The sequence below is a fragment of the Convolutriloba macropyga genome, chromosome 1 (assembly GCF_964194025.1).
Source record: "Convolutriloba macropyga chromosome 1, txConMacr16.3, whole genome shotgun sequence".
Lineage (NCBI taxonomy): Eukaryota > Metazoa > Xenacoelomorpha > Acoela > Convolutidae > Convolutriloba > Convolutriloba macropyga.
The window spans coordinates 46,866,272-46,888,669 of NC_134468.1; the positions used below are offsets into that span (position 1 = coordinate 46,866,272).

Genomic DNA, 22,398 nt, shown 5'->3' on the forward strand with positions numbered 1-22,398 from the left:
TATCGACTTATATACTTTTTTCACGTGCGTCATTTGACTTCCTCTAAAACACATCCTCTAATATAGAAGCCACCGATTAAAAAAATACAATCCAACTTCTTTGGATTGTAAAACGGAGAGCGCCTAAATAATAGCCATTGAGAGGCTGACAGCGGCTATTACTAATTCATAAGTCAATTTATAATAATCAAGTGGACATGGAAAACGTTAAAAAAGAAAAGATTTTTGAAGTTTCGTGAAGTAAGTTTGAATTAGGTAAGCTTAAGGTAGTTAGGGTTGAGATAGGTTCAGGTAGGTACTGAATTTGACGGTAGTTCTCGTTGTAATTGAGCTTTTAAATACACGTTGAGCAGTGAGAACAGTGCCAATTAACGAGAAAGGAGAAATCTAGCAAAAGAACCAAGTCAATCTTTCGCCGTTCTATGATCCCAAAAACAAATTTGTTTGCGTGGGTGAATGACATGCAAATTAGCCGTAGTGAGTTAACCGACAGATCCTCTCTTCATACATAAAAACTGCCAATCAAGTCATTTTATCAGGGGAAAAATTTGGATTCTCGGAGGATTTTCAGCCGTGAAGTTATTTTGAATTCTGGGGTTTTAATTGCAAACCATGTATTCATCATCAAACAAGATTTCTGTGGCCACGAATGAGAAATCTAGCAGTGGAAATCTCGTAAAAATTAGAACCATATTGACAATAAATATTTATCGACGAACACAACTTCATACAGCCATATTTTTATATCAATAAGAGACAGTACCATGAGATCGGCCACCAACAGGTAAATAACTTATAGTTCAAGTTTACCCATTCATCACCATGACAAAAACGACATCGAATAATGAATAAATCAGCTTCATGTACTTTGAAGACAAGAATTCAACCCGCTTTCATTGGTAACTTTTAAGAACTGTTGAAATGCTAGAAACTTTTAAGAACTGATGACAACGTATTCAAAGAAAAATCAAAATCAGGTTTCCTTTAAGCTCGTTCAAAAAGACCGTGATATGTGAAGAATATTCCTTCCACCTTCATTCATCCGATGATCGCGAGAAATGCACCAGATATTGATGGAAACTTTTCAAAAAGTTTCCGAAATTATCACATTCATTTTGATGTAAGATAACAACCCACGTGCAAAACCAGTCACAATTTGTAGTACTCATTCTGTTGAAGACTGAACTGACAAAATTTGACGTGAAAATTGACTTAAAATTATGAAAACGAACGAAAACCAACAGCCGCCGAAAGAAATGACATCTCATTCTAACTACACAAAAAATTGAGAGCGCAATCCCATCTTATATCTGCTTATTCCATATAGCCCCGTGCTCAAAGAACACAAGTTTTTAGTTTTGCAATCGGTAAGCAAGAAAAAATGCAAGCATGAAAAATTTTGCACGTCTTGGCAGCAAGTTCAATATACCATGCTGTGACGTCGATTTCCTGTCACCATTTCAAAAACCAGCCAAATATATAGATATATTGATTATCTACACTCACTCAAGGAGGCTCGGTAATAAGCGTTTGCACATAAAGTTCCGACCCCGCTCATCTACATTTTTCACCTAATTGTCTACCAAATGAGGAAGAGATTAAAAAAACCATAACACATCATTCAACAAACTACCAAATGAATAAACAACCTACCTTATAGGGCCTATGAGACCTGTGACTACCATAATATGTCTACCAGAAAAGACGGCGATAAAAACCAAATAATTACGTATGTTAATTACGACCAAAAATCGGCGTCCATTTTTTGAAAATCATTAATAACCAAATCAAAATGGCATCAGATAGAACCTATACAAAGAAATTTGACCTGTACTTTATTAGAAAAAATATCGGACTTTTCCTCAATGCAACTTGGTATCAAGTCGACAAGAAATGAGCAAAAGGGCAAAGTTAAAACATTGCTTTTTTGAAAAGAATTAATTTCAATCTGATTACAAACGATATGCATCAAATGAAATCATTGAGAGACTCTTTTATAACTCCATAGAGAACGATTGACACCTTTCATTATCCAGTATATGTCATACGACTACGGAAAGAACAAATACAGGCAAGAGGGTAAAATTTACACGAAAACGACGTCCCAGCCAATTCAACATTAAGCTGTTCACTTAAAACATTGAAAATATTTGATTACGTTTTTTTAATGACCAGAACACCATACATCATTTTAATACTGTGAAAAGAAAACAAAAACCTACAAAAATGGGCGAATATGCAAAAATCACGAATATATTATGAAAAGTGGTTGTACCAACAACAAAGACCTTTTGAGGAAAACAAAACCGTTATAAAGAGCAAGTTTAGTTCAATGGAAAAGGGACCTGACTTGTCTATAGAGATGCTAAACTACAAGTTACAGAAATAAGATTTGCAAATCTCAAAAATCCATTGTCTTTTTTTTTAAAAACAAATATTTTCAAAATTTATAGCCAACATAAGCTTTCGAATTACAGAGTAGACAGTTTATCTGGCAACTTCCTGCGAAAATAAATGCGATTGTTATTAGTGAGACTAAGTCGTAAGACCATAAAATAACATTAAATACAAGCTGAACTAAAAAATTTCACAAACAACTTTAAGAAACCTTAGTGTTGAAGCCATTAAAATTATAAAAAACCGAGAGAACATAAAATCTTAAATTGCGCCTTCTTTGATTATCATAAAGTCTATTTGTAAAACGACCATAACAAAATGACAGCAGAAAGAACTACAATAATTGAAAAGTATCTAAATTTTACAAAATTCTGGAACAAACTGAAGACATCATTGTCTAAGCCCCGAAGACATCAGTCAAAACGTTTAAACAACAAAAATATTGTTGCTTGGTTCAGAAAAACGTTAAAGAGGCCTCTCAATAATGAGGCTATATTACAAAAACGATACAAAAATGAAAATTACGAAAAAAAACGCAAACCAGAAAAAAAGGATAATTCGAATAATCTTTTTTTTTAGAAAATTAATCTGAAAGTCAGTAAAACCATTAGCTATATTCCGATATCAGTTATTAAGTTCATTTACGTATCTATAGTTGGCCACTGAGACCTTTAATTACACAATATCGGGCATACGTCAACAAAAATTAACAAGATACAGGGCAAAAACAAGAAAACTCTACCAAATTCTGCAAGAGAACGCAGTCGCAGCGCTTACAACTATAAGTAATGAGAACAAAAAATATGTACAGTTACAAACTTTTTAAAGCTTTATAGTTAGATTTTTAAGTAATGTGACAATTTACCAAAGAAACAAAAACAACAGCAAGAATGAGTAATTATGCACAAAAATTTTTAAAATTTGTTTAAAAACTCGTAGTACCAGAAGCACGAAAACGTTTTGCTAAAATAATCCTCCACAAAATTAGTTTATATTCTATAGAAAAGAATGTTTGACCTGTATTTTCTGAGAATAAGCAAAAAGTTGACTGAAATAATATTAAAAATGACAAGTTCAAAAAATCACTGAAATTTCCTTAAGACCAATACATTCAATGACATAGGAGACGTTAGATAACAACCGAATACATGACACAGGTTCGCCTACACATCATGGGCAAGCCATTTAAATCCTTGAATTGTTACACTTTGTAATCAGACTGCAAAAAGAATAACAATTGGAGGCAAAACAAAAGGATTCAATTAAAGTTTAGTAAAACTCTTCCTCAAAGCCATAAAAACCCTTAGGTTCTCTGAAAACAAACTATATTCACATTCCGCCTTATTTTTACGTAAATTGAAGCTGTCATTACCGGAGCGGTGAATACAAAAATTTGTCGGCAATAAACATTGAAAAACAAAAGCAAAATATTTTGAAAAAAGGCTGCACCAAAATAATAATAAAAAAAATTTCTGATTGTAAGAATCCATGATAATATCAAACCTATCCCTGATTTTTCCAAGCAACCAAAAAACCACCCACGTGTTCCATCTCTTTGCGAATTAGACCAATTGTTGAGTGAAATTCTTCAATTCTTCACGCATATTAAAAAAAAGAACGATGCATTTTGTATAATTATCTAGTTAAATCTGCAAAAAACGGCAGAATTTTAATTCCAGAAGAAATTCATAGGGCGCCTAATTTTAACTAGCGCTCTTTTGGAATAGATTAAGGAGTCTGTGTCAAGGTTTCTGGTTCACTACATCTGGTAAAATTTAACAAAGTGGGCCATAAAAGCATATTTTGTGCCATTTTTGGTGAAAAAGTTCGAATTTTGAAAATTCTATCCAAAATTTTAGCCAGAAAAACTTCAACCAAACAATCCAGCAACGCTCTTCTATCTCTAAGGGTAACAATAACACTCTACCGTTAAAAAAATTTTGAATTATTATAAATTATACTAGCCAAATTGTGCCAAATTTTAGCAAAAATTTCGTAAAATGTGAATAAAAACTGTCGAATATTCACAAAACTTTTAACCTCGATAACTCCCTGTAAAAACGAAATTCGAAAATAAAGTTTAATTCCATATTCTAGGATGTACGTGCTTTTTAATGATACCACTCACAACTCTCTACGAAGAATATATCGATCGGCCAAAATTGTCTGGACAAAAAAACCCAGAGTATATAGTTCCCCACTAAAGTGGGGGTCGGGACAATGATAGCGACATAAAAAATACAGCCGCGGACCTTTGCAATAGTAACAGTTTTGCGTACAAGAAACACGCAGTTAATTAACACTAAAATAATTGCTCTTGAATGGTTCAAAAAACTTGAAAGATAACATTTTATTTGCTTTTTCTTTAAAATCTTAAATGAACTTCTAAACAGCTGTTGGAATGTTAAGAACATTGACACGATGTAAAATAATAAAAAAAACTTTTTGAGAGTTCAAAGCCAAAGTGAAAGAAAATTAAGAAAAAAATACGTTTCATTATTTAGCATTCGATGCTGAGAAAAACTAAAAAAAATAAAATGAAAACAGTTTTACTATTTAAAGACTCGACGCCAAAAAATTCGATTATTAAGAAAACGAAAATAAAATCCCTGAAGGTGCGTAAAAGACTTTCCAGTAAATAATACCAAATACAAAAAACAGAGAAACATTGAACCGCCAAAATCAGATGAGCATTTGTAAAATTTTGTAAACAAAATTCTTACACGTTAGAAAGTGGTTTTCAATGCATGAAACATCAAAAGGAAGCTTGCATGTGCGCTACCTTTAGAAAAAAGGTCCTCTTAAAGATTAAAATTGAAGACATCCATGAAAAAAAGTTAACTAAAACCTTAAGAGATCGGTTCATTTCACAATTGAAACCCTTCATTAGGCTCTCAAAATACTGTGGTATAAATTTATATTAGGCAAAAAACCGCTTACATATAAAAGGGCCAAAACGGATATCTATATGGACTATATGCACAATTCTGTCAAAAAGACTTCAAAGTGATTCACAGAACGCAGTGCAAGATCAAAAAACTTTTCTCGCTAAGCAAAAATTCGTTTTGCACAACAGCTTTTCTCAATTTTGCTTTTAGGTCAAAATCCCGCATGAATAAAACTCCTATTGGAGTCGTAACGAAAACCAAGATAACAGCAAAATAGCAACGCTCAGCTTACAGCTTCCTGTCTCTAAAAAGACATTTTCATTGTATAAGTTTACGTATAGTGTAGTTTTATGGGCCCAATGATTTCACTCATTAAAAATGTATCGATTAACAGTTGCACACAAAATAGGAACATAGCTGGCAGATTGCCAGAAAATAGCCGCAATAGCTTCGTAGATCTGCAGTCTCAAAAACACACTAAAAAGACAGACCAAAAAATTCGACTTTTCATTGAAGGCTGATATGATATTTTGATTAAAAATCTGTATAAATTTTGGCTGCCTCTATTAGCTGCTCTCAAATAACCTTCTTCATTCAGAGTGGCATACACCCATTTGACCTCATCTCTGAATTAAAGTAAATAAATGTCAATTTCAAAGTGAGGAAGTCATTTTTGAGAGTGAAGTAAGTCAAGTGTGACCAAAAATTTAATCACGGGAATGAACAAAAAAAAACTAAGAGCGAAAAATGACGTCACACACGCACTTCAGTTGAAATTGCATGAACGAATGAACAAAAAGCAGATTAGAAGTGGTTGTGACGTCATATGGGGGTAACAAAAATCGTGACGACAAAAAAACCAAGAGAAGGCCAATAATAGCCCCAGCTATCGCTGTGCGGCTATTAGGCATTAACAAAACTAATTCCAGAAAAAGAAATAAAGAAATATAGCCGGAAGAATTACGGCAGCAACTCGAAGCGTCGGAACTTCACGAAAAAACCGTACTTGCAGCCGAAACCATTATCTTTTGTCTTGAAACAGTAAATTTTTACCTCATCAGATTTGATTTAAAAAATTTTGACAAAAATTACACCGCTGTCAAATCGAGAGACTTGACCATTGATATCATTCGACCTGGCTAAACTAAGTCAACATTCAAACATAACCGACTAAACGTCGGAAGAATTGCTCTCGAACGACTAGTCAGAGCTCTAATAAATTGCAGCCTGCTTCAGTCGGGGGGGGGGGGGAGGGAGCTGAAATGGGACTTAGAAGTTCAACAAAGGGCTTCAAATAACCACATTAGAGGTTAACATATACTACTATTAAGATTTAAAGTAAAAAAAATGGCACCAGTTTCGGCGCACATTTCATTTGACTTTTAGTATTAAATTGCCGCCAATTGAGTTCAGCTGCTTGAAATTGTGATTGAGAGAGAACTTTAGATGACGGGAAACGCAAAAAGTCAAGGGCGTAAAAGTCACTCGAAAAGTCAAAATTGTGAAGCAAAAATTTTGCATAAAAAAGACACACACGTTTACAATAATTGCTATGAACTTCGTTCAATAGCAATTAAAAACAATACGAAATACCACACATAATTTAAAAAACAAGACCCAATTTTCACTTTAAAATATTGCAGAATTTCATATTATTAAAGACATTTGTTAACGTTCATAAACCACCAAAACCCTTAGAATGGTAAAGAATTGAATAGTTCAAAAAACCGCTAAAAACTATCATGATACTAGAATCGAAAACCAAAACTCCACGACCAACTGTGCGACCCAAAGAACTCATTATGAAGGCATGAGGCAGATAATATTCTGAGAAACTAAACTAAATTTTTCGAAAAGATTACTAAAAATTCAGATTCAAGAAAATAGACGTTTTTTCGAGGTGGAGTAAGAACAAATAAGAAAAATAAGATATCACTTTTTCTTGCCGAAGACATAAAATGCAATATGGATTCAAACTATAGTAAAATTAAGCTACTCAAGAAAAAGACAAAAACAAAATAATCAAGAGAAAACATGGTTCAAAACCAGAAACAAGCCAGAAAAAACAATCGCAGATAAAAAAGTTAAATTCTTCCAACGATTTTTTAGCAAAATCCCAATGCTGCATTATGCTATCAATTATGTTATCAATGATACCAAAACCCAAAAAAGAAAAAAACTAAAAAAGCTGAAACTACTAAACATTCTGAACGAATGATAAAAGCAGAGCGAAAAAAACTAAAGGTGCTAGGAGAAGGCTAGAATGATATATGCTGGAAGGGGATGAAGCTAGACACGTTGTAAAGCAGAAACGAAGACTAATTTTCTCTTTTTGGACGTTAAAAAAATAATTAAGAACTGAAGTAGAAAAAAAAGAAGAGTTGTAAGATTACAAACATTGACATACTTTCCAAAAAATTGTCAAAATCGTTTTAAAATGGCACTCATGAAATTTCCACTGGAAATCAAAGACTTCTTATTTTTTAAAAAAACATATACCGACAAATGTCGGAAGAATTGCTCTTGAACGACAGGCGAGGCAATTTAATTCATCAGGGGCTCTTAGCATAGATCAATTCTTCTTTATGGGTGCAAAAACCTGTGACCCCAACGGGATTCGAACCACTGACCTCTCGCTCCACGGCCACCCTCACTAACCACTGCGCTAAAGTCAGGTAATTCTGCCACGCCGCAACCGACTTTATATTAGCAACTTCGGAGCACTAGAGATCACTCAAAAATTATGAACGAAAGCGTGAAAAAGTCACTTGAGAAGTCTAATTTTCTAGAAGAAAAGCGCAAAATTGTCAAGCGAAAGATTTGCATAAAAAAGACACGCATATTTACAATAATTGCTATGAACTGCGTTTAAGAGCAATTAATCAATTATTAAAGAACAAAATTAGGATCCCTGACGGTGCACAGGAAAATTTTCTTGTATTTAAAACCAAAATACAATCAAAACGAAGAAAAATTGGACAAACACTGCCAAAATCAGATTAGCATGTGCAGAACTTAAAAACAAAAGAAAATCTCACGTTTAAAGGAGGCATTCAATGTACAAATTATCAAAAGGAAAAGCATAAGCATCGATTTATGAAAATCAACTCCGCTTTATGGAAAGAGAAATTATAGAAAAAGCCAAAAATGAGAACCATGTGCGCATTTTTCACTTGAAACGCATTGTCACGCTCTCAAAAACACTGCGAAGACAAATTAAACATAAAAAACTGGGCCAGTTGGATAAAAAACGGCCAAAAATCTATATGTGCCATTCTGTCAAAAACATTCCTCAAAAGAAAAAATCATTTACAAAACGCATCGCATGACTAAATACTTGTCTCGCTCAGAAAAAATGAGTCCGCATGGCACTTTTACTCACTTTCGATTTCAGTTGAAAACGCCGTCTAAATTAATAGTATTTCCGGTTAAAACCCCAAAGAAAGCATTTTCAAAAAATACAAACAAAAACTAAGAAACATTGAAAAACTGCCAAAAACCAGATTAGCATGTATACAATATTATAAAACAAAAGATATGACGTTATAAAGAGGAATTCAATGAATGAACAATCAAAATGAAATGTCCATATGCACTGATTGTTGAAAATAAACTTCACTTTTAAAAAAAATGGAAAGAGCCAATAAATTTTTTTTAAAAAAATGAGAAATATGTGCCCATTTAAACTCGAAACGCATTGTCAGACTCTCAAAAACACTGGCATCAATTTCACTGTGGTATCAATTTTAAAACGCACTGTCAGGCTTTAAAAACACTATTTTGGAATCAATTTCAGGTTTACACTTAAATTCAGCATCTACTAGAATATATTTCCGAAAAAAAACCAAACTACAAACAAAAAACTGGGCCACTCGGATAGAAAACGGCCAAAAATGTATGCGTGCCATTCTGTCAGAAACATTCTTCAAAATGAGAAAATCATTCACTGAACATCGCATGATGAAAAACTGATCAAAAATGGGCGTAGGAGATTAGGCGAACACTCGATTAGGCAAAAGCACTTTTGTAGCCATTAGGCAAAAATTTTTGAACTTAAATTTTGTGGAATTTAGACGAAAGCCAATAAAACACTTATAAGCGGTACTTCAAAACCCACTTGACGCTATAGAGTACAAAAGTTTCCCTAACAAATTTCTCGACAATAGCTCACAAAAACAGTCACTATTTTTTTATTATTGAGCATTTCTAGCACTTCAATTCATGTCCGTCCAGCATTTATGGCACAAATTTTCTCAAAGTCCCATAACAGTAAACTAATTAGAATAAAGAAATGGATATCTTTTATCCCGTTTTGGGTCTTTTCCTCCGTTTCTTTGTCAAATACTTGTGCCGGAACGTTACCGAGGGGCAAAAATATTTTGCAAAAATGATACATTTTAAATGTGCTTTATTTACTCATATTCATGTCAGAAAATTTTTAGGGACACGAGTACACTATAGCGTCGTATGGATTTTGAAGTACCATCCTTAAATGTTTCAATTGCTATTTACGTAATGTCCACAAAACTTGAGTTCAAAATTTTTACCTATTGGCTACAAAAAATGTTTGCCTGGTCAAGCTTTTGCCTAATATCCCGTCCCCTGTCAAAAACATTTTTCAAAGTCGAAAAGTGATTCATTGAACGCAGCGCAAGATCAAAACATAAACCGACTAATGTCGGGAGAATTGCTCTCGAACGACAGGCGGGTAGAAAAACATTGGGCTTCGAACCACTGACCTCCCGATCCATAACCAGATGCACTAACCACTCAGCTACCCGGCCCTTGTTTTCACTATACTGTAACCGAATTTACATTAGCAACAAGCGTTACTTCGGAGTGAGAGCAATAGAGATCAGTCAAAAGTGAAGAATGAAAGTCTGAAAAACTCACTTGAGAAGCCAAAGAATTTTCTAGAAGAAAAGCGCAAAATGGTCAAGCGAAAAATTTGCATAAACAAAACCAACAGGTTTACAATAATTGCTATGAACTTCGTTCAAGAGCAATTAAAAACTTCTCTCGCTAAGCAAAAATCCGTTCAACACGACAGCTTTGCTCATTTCAACTTTTAGGTCAAAATGCCGCATGAACAAAACTCCTATTGGAGTCGTAACGATAACCAAGATCACCGCAATATAGCTACGCTTAGCTTACAGCTTCCTGGCTCTAAAAAGACATTACCATTGTTTAATTTTAAGCATAGTATAGTTTTATGGGCCTAATGATTTCACTCATTAAAAATGTATCGATTAACAGATGTACACAAAATAGGCGCACCCTCATCAGGCCTATTTCAGCAATTCTGGGCCTCTGTAATCACAAACTTACGCATTTGTGATAACCCCTCCCTCTATATCTGACAACGGATTGACGGAACTACCATTAAAAACAACACATCGGAAAACTATTGACAAACTAAATTCATTGATTAAATCGAACAATTAGAAATCATTCGATAAAAAGAGAGTTTCAACTCAATCAAAAAACAAACTTTGGTCCCTCAGTTTTCTCTGAGAGTCTCAAAAAGTATCTACCAGCTGACAAACATTAGTCAAACTCATTTAATTAATTTCTTTTGAAATTTAAATATAATTTCGGTTTTGAAGTACATCACTACATATAGTAAGTTAAACGAAAAAAATCATTCGGGTAAACATGGCAAAATACCTTCGAATCAAATTTCTAAAATCCGACACCGTAAAGTTTGAAGAAACTCATTTTACCAAAATAAAATCAACATATAATGGAAAAAGTGGCAGAACAATTTTTCAAGCTGTTGATTAAAGAACAAACTAATTTTGTATCCAGCTATATTTTGTTGGTATCCAACCATATTCTTACTACGCACTCTCATACTAGGTAAACAGCATGTCACCTTAATAATTGGAGGCGACAGAGGAAATGGGAAGGGGTGGTCAAATTTAATGAGGTTTAAACAAGCAGAGATTAGAATGAGGAAACACCTGTCATGTTGATGAATTCTGTGGGGACCTCCTGTTTCTTATTGAAGAGAGTGGAAAAGGAGGATATGAAGTTAGTGGAGGCCTGTCTCTTCTTGAACACTGAAACAAACAAACAACTTGACACAATTTCTACAGCGCAATATTTCCCAACTAACCTGAATGATACACATATTCATAGACACAAATGACTAACCGCTCAAATTTTTATTCTTCAAAAATGAGTAATCAGAATATCTAAGACAATACATGCGTTCTTATTCAGACAATTATTTTAACTAATCGCATCTTGGAGTATATTGAGGAACATCATTCATAACCCCTTTGAATCGAGTCCATTTTACAGAATATTAATCAAATAATCCTCTAAATTTCCTGATGGAATATCGGATTTGAATTTTCCAAAAGTTACACAAAGTTGTCTAAGCCAGAAGTTTGAACCCTCTAGCGCCTCTAGAGTTTGAGATATTTCGATTACCATTTTAAAAATAAGAAAGCTCAGACATTTATATCTCGAAGGTCGCGCGCTATGAATAAATAAAAACACATCCTATTTCTTGCAGGGGTAGGGGCCCCTGGCACAGTTCATGAGTAACATGTATTCATTGCCGGAAACTTAACTCATAGCGGAAAACTGAGTCAGTAACTTTTGATGAGACTTTGCATGCGGCCCCGAAAAGGCGAGAAAATAATGAAAGTGATGAAAGTCCTTTAGCTCACATCTCCCAAATATGCTTGTGAAAAGAGATAATGCCGGTTGGGGGGTCAAGAACCGACCAATTTTACAAAAGTCATCCCCGCTCGCAACGTTTTGAAAATTTTTAATTTTTTCATAGCGCAGTTCGATCAGGCACAGTTAGGAGTGTTATAGCGCGCATAGAAGTCACAAGTCACAGAAGTCATGATTATCGTGTTTTTTGATATTTTTAGTGATTTTTGACCTTTTCTCGGAAATGGTTGACTTTTGACCTATGACCTTCATGATAAAAGTTGTCTGACGTCGGCAAATAGTGGGCGTCAAAGAAGTTTAGTAGTTTTGGCGTAGGAGCTCTCTAAACGTCATTTTTGATCAAAGATTTTTTGGCGGTTGGGGGGCACAAGTGCCATTTTCTTAAAGAGCTTACTGCTAACCTAATTGAGCTATTAATGTTCTGTAACGTCCACTCGACCATCCAAGTAGTTAGTAGCTCACGCAAGTAATAAAAATGCAAAAATATTTGAAATTAAAGTTTTGAATTTTTGACCCAATTTTATGAAAATTTTACCAAAAAACGCTTAAGTCCGAAAAAAATCAAACTTTTGAAAAAATTGATTTTTGATGCCAAAAACGTGCTTCCCGTGCAAAATTACTACTGGCTGATATTCTTTTCTGCTAAAAATCAAAGGAATGCTTTTTTGAAAATTTGAAAAATTTGTGAACTCATGATTTTTTCAGTATAAGGTAAAATCGGAACTGGCTGAGAAGCTTGCCCCTGAAGACAGTCCCCAAGTTAAACAGAGGGACATGATGCTGCGGCTCTCCTAATATTTAACCCGAGCCGGAACGGCTCGGCCAAGCTGACACTGATGTTATAACATGAAGGCCCTTATTGCCTCGTTATTTACTTTTTGTCAAGTTAGGTATTGTGTTGGCACCACTTCAAATCAGCTACAAAAGCTATCAGAGAGCAAGAAATAACCTTTGAAAATGAGAACACTGAGAATTCACAAAAAAAATTAAAAAATGGTGAAAACTGAAAATTTTTACAAGTTGAGACCGAAATTTTGTAAACCCCCCCCCCCCGATTTTTGGAAGGGAAAACCCGAGCAACCCGAGGTTATGGCAGACGGTTAGGTTTACCTCTAAGCTAATTATGGAACCAACGAACGTAAATGCATCAGACCAGAAAGTGTGGCTATTCCCACTTATATGGTGCAAAAATTGGCATTTTTCGATATTTTGTTATTTATCGTTAAATTTCTTAAATTGTTTATTTTATGATGCTTTAGGAGTTCATTAAAGGTCAAACAACATACATTCGGGGCAGTTGGAGCTACGTAATAACTATCCGTGCTTATGTCATCGACAGAAAATATTGCAGTGATTTGACAATTACTATGTAAACAATGACCTAATTCAATATCTTGATTAACCAATCAGAAACCAGTAGTGATGATGTTATAAATGATAATTATTTGATTATTTGCTTTAACCCAATTGTTTGACTAGTGAAACCGAATTGTATTTAGAACCATTAGGAACTGTTACCAAGAGCAGTTGGCTCTCAGATTGACTAAAATTTGATTCTTTAACAACTCTAGTCTTTCTTGCTAAGTTTTGCTAGATCTTAAGATCTTGCGAGTTCTAAGTTAGTTGAGCTTTCTTATAAGAAGTTAGCAACAGCACTAGTTACTAGCTGAATCCTTACAAACTTCAGCACGAGATTGAACATAGATTATCACTAAGGATTCTCTTAACTTCAATCAACAAAATTAAAGTTACCGTCCTTTAATACGTCTGAGCGACTAATTATTTTGGACGAGATTGTAAGTCAATCGAACCCTGTGAAAAACTAGGCCGACAAAAAAATCGAGAACCACGCTGTGTTACATCTGTTCCACTGAGATTTCTTGAGCAGCCGCAACATCCGAAACGTTTGACTGACATCTAGCTGATGTGAAAAGTCGCTTGGCTCAGAAAACAGTGTCCGCAGAAAGTGCATATCAATGTTTTTTCGAGACGTACGATGATCTCAAAAAAAACAGACAGCAAGAGAGACAACTTTGGAAGCCCAAGTATTTGGAGAGTTTCGATGCTGGCACCGAGCGAAAGCTGGGCAAAAGAAAGAAGACAATTAAATGGCTAGTTGAACAAATACCAAAACTTAAGAGACATTGAAGAATATCGCAACTGCGTTTTTAATCCATAAAACGACACCTTGCAAATTTACATAGTGGCGGAAAAAACGGGAATTGTTTCAAAGAGAAGCAGCGAAATTGGAAGAGGAGTTGGGATCAGAAAATCTAGACAACTCCCACAAGCAAGCATTGTGCAGTAATTTGAAACATTCAGTAACGATGTTAGATTCAAGTCACGCAGCAATTATACAAATCGTGAAGTCAGATATTACTACAGATTGGTTGACAAATTTAAGAGAGAATAAGGATTATCATCGAGGCCAACTAAAACAAAATCAGCGAACTGCAGAGAGTGGAAATCAAATATCGTTAGTGTCATCCACATCGGCTGGTGACAAAGACCCAAACGAGACTGTAGTTGATACAAGACATGGAGCGATAGAAAACGCCGAAGAGAACGTCGGGGTCTCTTCCAGGCATCCTGCTACACAGAGAAGCAGAAAACAACCCAGTATCGCTAACTTGGAGCTCGAAAACCTAAGAGCTAAGAAAGAAACAGAGCAACGACTGTGAGAGCGAGAATTGGAGTTAGAGCAGGAGCGTGCAGAAATAGAAATTCGTCGCCAGCAAGGAGAGTTACGATTACAAAAGCAACAACAACAGCAACAAGAACAAGAGTTACGTTTACAACAACAACAGCAGCAACAGGAGGAGGTACGTCTAAAGATGCAACAACAAGAAGACGAACTGCGTCTTCGACAGCATGAGCGAGCCCCTGAAAACGAAAGAAAGAAAGCAGAGGCCGACGAAGAACAAAGACGGCTGAAACTTGAGCTGACCAAAGGAAACTCGAGGGCATCGATCAGTGGCAGATGAGATAGAAAGTGTTGGATCAAGACTCAATCATGAAAGAACAGCCGGGTGGGTAGAATAATTGGCTCAACAGTCTGTTTATAGACGGCCACTATCTCCAAACGTTGTTATCAACCCTCCAACGAATGTCACACAGGACAGAGTTGACAGACGTTTCAGCACATACCCGAAAACTACCCCGCTGTTCCAACCGGCCTTTTCAACGCAACTGAAAGAACCGAGAATTCTCAAGAAACAAGAAATCCATAAGTCAATTAGAGTAACGGAACCACCAGCGCCGTTGACAAGGACGTGGTTTCAGCAGCAGGGAACATCAGCAGTTCAAGATAGAAACAGGAGTCAGAATCCCATTAACAACTCTCGAAACAGGTCTGCCGAGAGCAGAAACAGAAGCACTCTTAACCAAACCACTCACCAAGTCAATTACCAACCAGTACCAAGCAGTGGTGCCAGTGGGTTGTCGAAATTAAAAATTACTAAGTTTTCAGGAGAGCCTCTGGAATGGCCAGAGTGGTCGGGTCTTTTTGATGTTGATGTTCATCAACAGCCAATCAGCAATACAAAAAAATTGCAATACCTGAAGACCAGTCTCACGGGTCCAGCGAAAGCAGCAATATCGGGAATGGGATTCAGCTCACAATCATACTATCATGTTTGGGACATACTCCGTGAGAAGTATGGCAGATCAGATGTCATAGTCAACGCGCAATTCAAGAAAAAACATACGCATCCTCCAGCTCGACGCGACGATTCTACGAGCATCGTCAAATTTGCAAAGGTGGTTACAAATGTGGTGAACATCTTGACTCAACTTGGATACACATCAGACTTAGAAGCAGAAGGATCGCTAAGTTCAACGACAAGAAAACTTTCGCCACAACTGAGAGCACAGTGGTTGTAGTATATGCAAGATCGTCGACTACTGAGAGGCAACCTGATTATTTTAAAAGAGTGGCTTGCCTCCAGAGCAGTAGTTCATGAAAACTTGTTAGCACAGACAAACTCGTCATTTGACAGAAAAAAGGTTTTGAAGCCGAAGACGAGTACATTTGCTTCAAACACTGAAGAGTCAAGCAAACCCAAGAATCTCGAATGTCCCTTCAAAGACGGACAACACCTCAGTTGGACTTGTGAAAAGTTCAAATCAATGAAAGTAAATGAACGACAAGAGCAAGTACAGAAGTTCCGACTTAGTTTCAATTGTTTGAGACCTGGTCACATGTCGAAGGACTGCAAAAGCAGACATGTAGTGTACCCAGTTGTGGAAGGCGACATAACAGACTTTTGTACAACGACTTGCCGAAAAAGGATACTACAAGGAATATCTCAGATGCTACAACGGCAGTAGCAACTAACATCACTCAAGGAGGACTCCCAGTGGTGCGAATCAAGCTCACAAATAGAGACTTCAGCCTAAATCTGCGAGCAATGTGTGATTCAGGATCCTAGAATTCATTTGTAGACAAATCACTGGTGTCTAAACTTCAACTTCAAATCCGAAAAGCGTCCCTATCGGTAGCAGGGATCCATGGCTCACAAGATGTCAAGACTGAAATAGTGCCGATAGCTGTTTCAGCGTATGAGAAATCTCGACCATTGACAACAGTGCAATTCTATGTGCACGAGAAACTGAAGCTGGGTGACCAGATTGTGGAGCTACAAGAGCTGAAAGACCGTTACCCACATCTGAGGAACTTGCCAAACCAGACCTACAAACTCAACGAGGTTCAAGTGATCCTTGGACAAAAGTGTTACGACATTCATCGCCCTTTCGAATTCAAGAAGCCAGAAGACAAAGCTGCACCATGGGCTGTGAAATCAAAGATTGGCCGGGCCTTAAGTGGTCCGCTACCAGCGAAGCAGGCAACAACTCTTGCCACAACAGCTACATCAATTGCAGATGATGAAATAGCAAACCAATTGAGTTAGTGGTAGGATATCGAGTCCTACGCTCCAAGCTGTGATGTCATCGGGAACTCAAAAGAGGCGCAACGAGCAATCAAGACGTTGGATCAAACAACACGATTCAACGGTGAAAGATACGAAGTTGGACTTCTGTGGCGAGAGGACGAAGTGAAGTTACCAAAAAACTTCTACTCTGCAATGGGGCAACTAAAGTCCCTACAACGGCGCCTGCAGAAAGACGAAACGCTAAAGAAGCGCTACCAAGAAACCATTGACACGGATGTCAACACCGGTTACGATCGGAAAGTTGGCCAAACCGAACTGAATGAAACCAAAGACAAGCTGCAATGGTATTTACCACATCATCCTGTCTTAAACTCGCATAAACCTGAAAGTCAGAGTATGCAACGCAGCAGCAAAGTATCAAGGCGTAGCCCTAAACGACAAACTTCTGTCTGGACTAGACCTGCTGCAGAGTCCGATAGGAATTATCTTTCGCTTCCGAGAACACCCAATAGCTTTATCAGCCGACATAGAAGCAATATTTCTCCAAGTTGCTGTCCCAAGCGATGACAACCGATGCTTACAATTTCTCTGGCGAGAAGACCCAGGGCAGGGAATAGAAGTCTACGAGTATACACGACACGTTTCCAGGGCGAAAAGCTCACCGACTTGTGCAAATTACGCTTTGCACCACGTGGCGAAAGATAATGCAGTCAACAATGAAATTCTCGTCAGAACGGTTCAGCGAAACTTCTACATGGACGACTTCCTCAAGTCAGCCAGAACCCCTCAACAAGAAATCGAAATCTATCAGAAAGTCAGAGACGTCCACATCAAAGGTGGAGTCAAATTGACGAAATGGATAACAAGTGACGATGAAGTCAAGTCACATATCCCAGAGACCGACAGGTCAACGAAAGTGGTGAAAACTTTGGAAGCAGAACCACAATCATCTTCAATTCTTGGACTAAACTGGAATGTGGACACAAACAATCTCATTGTCTGTCGTGGAACCGAGCAAGAAGTTCCAGCAAAAATAACTCAGAGAATTGTCCTATTCTTTGTCTCAGCAGTGTTCGACCCACTTTTATATGCTCACACTTCACGATAAGAATGCAGTTTCTACTCAAAAGCAATTGGGCAGCATGGCACAAAGGGTTGTCAGCAGAATACTCAAAACTATTCTGTAATTGGTACTCTGAGTTGAGAGAAATAAGGACGATGTCAATAAATCGACTTTATTTCGAAAACGGATGCACAAACTTGAGACTACACATTTTCACAGACGCGTCAGAAGAAGCGATGTGCATCGTGGCATATCTACAAGACGAAGTAACGTTGAAACTCACCTATGTGATCATCGGACATATGACAATACCCAAGTTAGATCTCCCAAGCCGCAGTTTACGGAGTTCGTCTCAGAAAGCAGATACTAAGCGAACATGTCAGAATTGACAAAATCTATCATTGGACCGACTCATCTACAGACTTACAGTGGTTACAGTCAGCTCACAAGAAACAGCAAGTGTTTGTTGCCACCAGGGTTGCAGAAATACTGGAAAACTTCCATGGATCAATGGAGGCATGTCAAAGACATCGAAAACCCTGCAAATATTGGCACAAGAGGGATGTCCGTTGGAGTCCTCAAGGAGTCCGGGTGGTTAATCGGGCCGGCATGACCTCAGACAGATGAAGAAATGTGGCCAAAGCCGTGGTGCCAAGTGAACGAAGTTGAAGCTGAGCAAGTTACCAGTACTGTAGCAACAGAAACAAAACTAGACCATCTATTTGACCGGACAAGATGCAATACCTTCAACCGAAGTAGAAACTTCATTGCCTACTGCATGAGGTTCAAGACGAAGCAGAAGGGGCCCCTGAAAGCCGACGAAATTCATCCAGCAGAACAAATATTGTTTTGATTTGTTCAAAACGAAAGCTTCGCGAATGTTGCAAAATCGATAGCAAACAGCAAAGAAATCTCAAAAACATTGATCATCGCCAAATTGTCACCCTTCATAGAGAAAGATTGAACAATTAATGTGAAAGGTCGACTGAAGCATTCAAACCTTGATTACAATGCAAAAAACCCAATATTGTTAACCTCGAAACATCCAGTTGTACAACTTCTGTCGGAGAAAACACATCCAGACAACCTACATGAGGGCACAGAATACGTGAGAAACATGCTTCAACAAGAGTACTGGATCATGGAATTAAGAAATGCGTTAAAAACAATCAAGTCGAGATGTATCAAATGCAGAAACAGGAACGCCAACCCAATCCACCAACCGATGGCAGACCTACCCCGAGAACGACTTGATGAAAATGTGTTCCCATTTACCCATACCGGTGTTGATTACTTCGGACCCATCGAAGTGAAGTTCCTACGACGTACCTTAAAGATGTTGCTGCCTCTTCACTTGCCTGACAACCAGAGCAGTACACATCGAAGTTTCACAGTCATTGGACACCGAGTCATGTCTAGCTGCTGTGACAAGATTCATTGCAAGACGTAGCTACCCAAGTACCATCATCAGTGCCAACGGAACAAACTTCGTTCGAGCAGCCAACGAGCTGAAAGCATTCATGAACGAGTGGGACAAAGCTAAGATTGAGAGAGACCAAGCTCAGAAAAAGATTTTTGGGAAAGTCAATCCACCTGGAGCCCCACACTTTGGTGGAATCTGAGAAAGACTGGTTCAAAGTTGCAAGAAAGTCATGATCGCAATCTTGGACAACCGAAGCCTCACCGACGAGGTACTGAGTACAACAATGTGTCTTGTAGAGCAGACTCTCAACGCAAGACCCCTGACAGCAGTGAGTGACGACCCTGAGATTTGACAGCACTCAAACCAAATCATTTCTTGCTAGGACGAGAGAACGCAAGTGCACCACTCATGCCATCCAGTGATCGCTACCATGACCTGAGAAAATCTTTCAAAACGGCACAAGCATATGCCGACATCATCTGGAAGAGATGGACTCGCGAATACCTTCCACAATGGAACCAAAGATCGAAGTGGTCAAAAGAACATGTACGAAACCTGAAAGAAGGCGAGTTAGTATGGCTAGTAGATGACTCTGTGAAACGCTGTGAGCACAAACTGGGACGAATCATTGAAATCTTCAGTGGCAACAACGGAGTTGTGCGATCAGCGAGAGTTAAAATGGCACATGGAGAACTGAACCGGCCAGTCGTGAAGTTAGCGCCAGTATTCTACGATGGTGTTTCCGAGATCAAAAACAGGGCCGGCGCCACTTCAAATTAGCTACAAAAGACATCAGAGAGCAAAAAATAACCTTTGAAACTGAAAAAAGTTAGAATTCGTCAAAACTCAAAACTAGTCAAAACTGAAAATTTTTACAAGTTGGGACCGAAATTTTGTACAACCCCCCGATTTTTGGAAGGGAAAACCCGAGCAACCGGAGGTTATGGCACGCGGTTAGGGTTACCTCTAAGCTAATTATGGACCCAACGAACGTAAATGCATCAGACCAGAAAGTGTGGCTATTCCCACTCATATGGTGCAAAAATTGGCATTTTTCGATATTTTGTTATTTATTGTTAAATTTCTAAAATTGTTTATTTTATGATGCTTAATTGTTCATTAAAGGCCAAAAACCGTACATTCGAGGCATTTAGAGCTACGTAATAACTATCCATGCTTATGTCATCAAAAGCAAATATTGTAGTAATTTGACATTTACTATGTAAACAATGACCTAAATCATTATCTTGATTAACCAATCAGAAACCAGTAGTGATGATGTTACAAATGATAATTATATGATTATTTGCTTTAAGCCAATTGTTTGACTAGTGAAACCGAATTGTATTTAGAACCATTAGGAACTGTTACCAAGAGCAGTTGGCTCTCAGATTGACTAAAATTTTGTTCTTTAAAAACTCTAGTCTTTCTTGCTAAGTTTTGCTAGATCTTAAGATCTTGCGAGTTCTAAGTTAGCTGAGCTTTCTTATAAGAAGTTAGCAACAGTACTAGCTACTGGCTGAAGCCTTACAAACTTCAGCACGAGATTGAACATAGCTATCACTAAGGATTTTCTTAACTTCAATCAACAAAATTGAAGTTACAGTACTTTAATACGTCTGAGCGACTAATTATTTCGACGAGATTGTTAGTCAATCGAACCCTGTGAAGAACCAGGCCGGCGTAAAACTCGAGAACCAGGCTGTGATATATCGGTTCAGCTGAGATTCTTGAGCAGCCGCAACATCCTTGGATCACTCAGCAACTGCAATCACCTACGGGATTTACTGAGAGAGGCAAACACCGGATAAAGTTTGACCACTTAACGAGAGGGGGGACTCCTGCGGCTAGGTATACGTTGCTTTAAACGAAAAGTCTTTTGGATGTAGGTCATATCATTATCCTCAGCTTTGGAATGGAAATTTTTAAAGTAAATAATTATTACTCCCATTAAGTCTGATTATTTTTTTCTCAATTTCAATATTTCTTCATCAGATCATCTTCATATACTCTACCATCAGATAAGAACCGGTAATCTATGTTATACGTGAGTCTTCGTAGTAGGTCCCCAGAATAACAATACTTAAATGAGCTTTAAAGAACAAAAGAATGAAAAAGAAAAAAGTGGAAAAACAAATAACATATTAAGCTTACATTACGATCCAATCAGGGCGGGTTGAACAATCCCGTACGCCCTCCTTTTCCAGTTTTCGTATATACTATGTAAATCTTTTTTATTATGCTCAAGTATGACAAGACATTGGATAAATTAATTCTTTCTTTGTGGCAATTTTTCCAGCAGGAAATTGATTGCTACAGTCAAAAAGCTAATATCAAAAACGATTGTTATGCAATAAAGTTTTATCACTATTGCCTTTAACGTGAGTATAATAGGAACTGCGAAACCTAGTTATCCGGAAACAACATTCTTATCAGTTTCTATATCGTTATCAATTTATAACAGCCGTATCGGCATCACAGCAGTCGAAAATACTAATAGATACGCCCTTTGAATGTTATAATTTAACTGTAACTAAGGATTCTTCAAGCAATTAGACCGCTGAACAAAACTAATTCTCTCCACAAATATGTACAGACTTTTGTCAAGATATGTACAGATAAGTGTTATGCGAAATTTGAGCCAAAAACTTCAAAACGCAGATTAGAGTTTTTGGAACTAACTATAAAAAGACCCAAATAAATTCTAGAACAGCAGTAACCTCTAAATAGTGAAAATAATTGTGGAAATAGGAAACTGTTCTAGCATAAAATAGATTTTAAACCAACTTTGCAGTAATACACTGTTTCGAATTGATTGTCGACAGGTTTTTAACCAATCGAATCAATTTGGTTACAGCAAAAAAATGCGAAATCACGATCCAATTTGGTCCGATTCGCAAAATATATTTGCAGGGTTTAAAGCTCAATGATTCCCTGAAAAAAAAAACAAAGTGAAAATTCTTGCAATATAAATATTCCCCTTTTGTTGGTCATTTTAATGTTAAAAATAGCCGACAGATTGTCGGACAATAGTAGCAAAATAGA

General features: G+C 37.1%; 1 protein-coding gene across 2 annotated transcripts in view; it reads right to left on the reverse strand.

Annotated features, from left to right (window-relative positions):
• The window catches only part of LOC142349574 (uncharacterized), a 63,653-nt gene that overhangs the window by 25,229 nt on the left and 16,026 nt on the right, over positions 1-22,398 (reverse strand). For both annotated transcript variants that reach the window (XM_075401238.1, XM_075401231.1), the window contains one exon: positions 11,249-11,347. In XM_075401238.1, the coding sequence (XP_075257353.1) occupies positions 11,249-11,347 (99 nt within the window). The remainder of the gene's footprint in view (positions 1-11,248; positions 11,348-22,398) is intronic.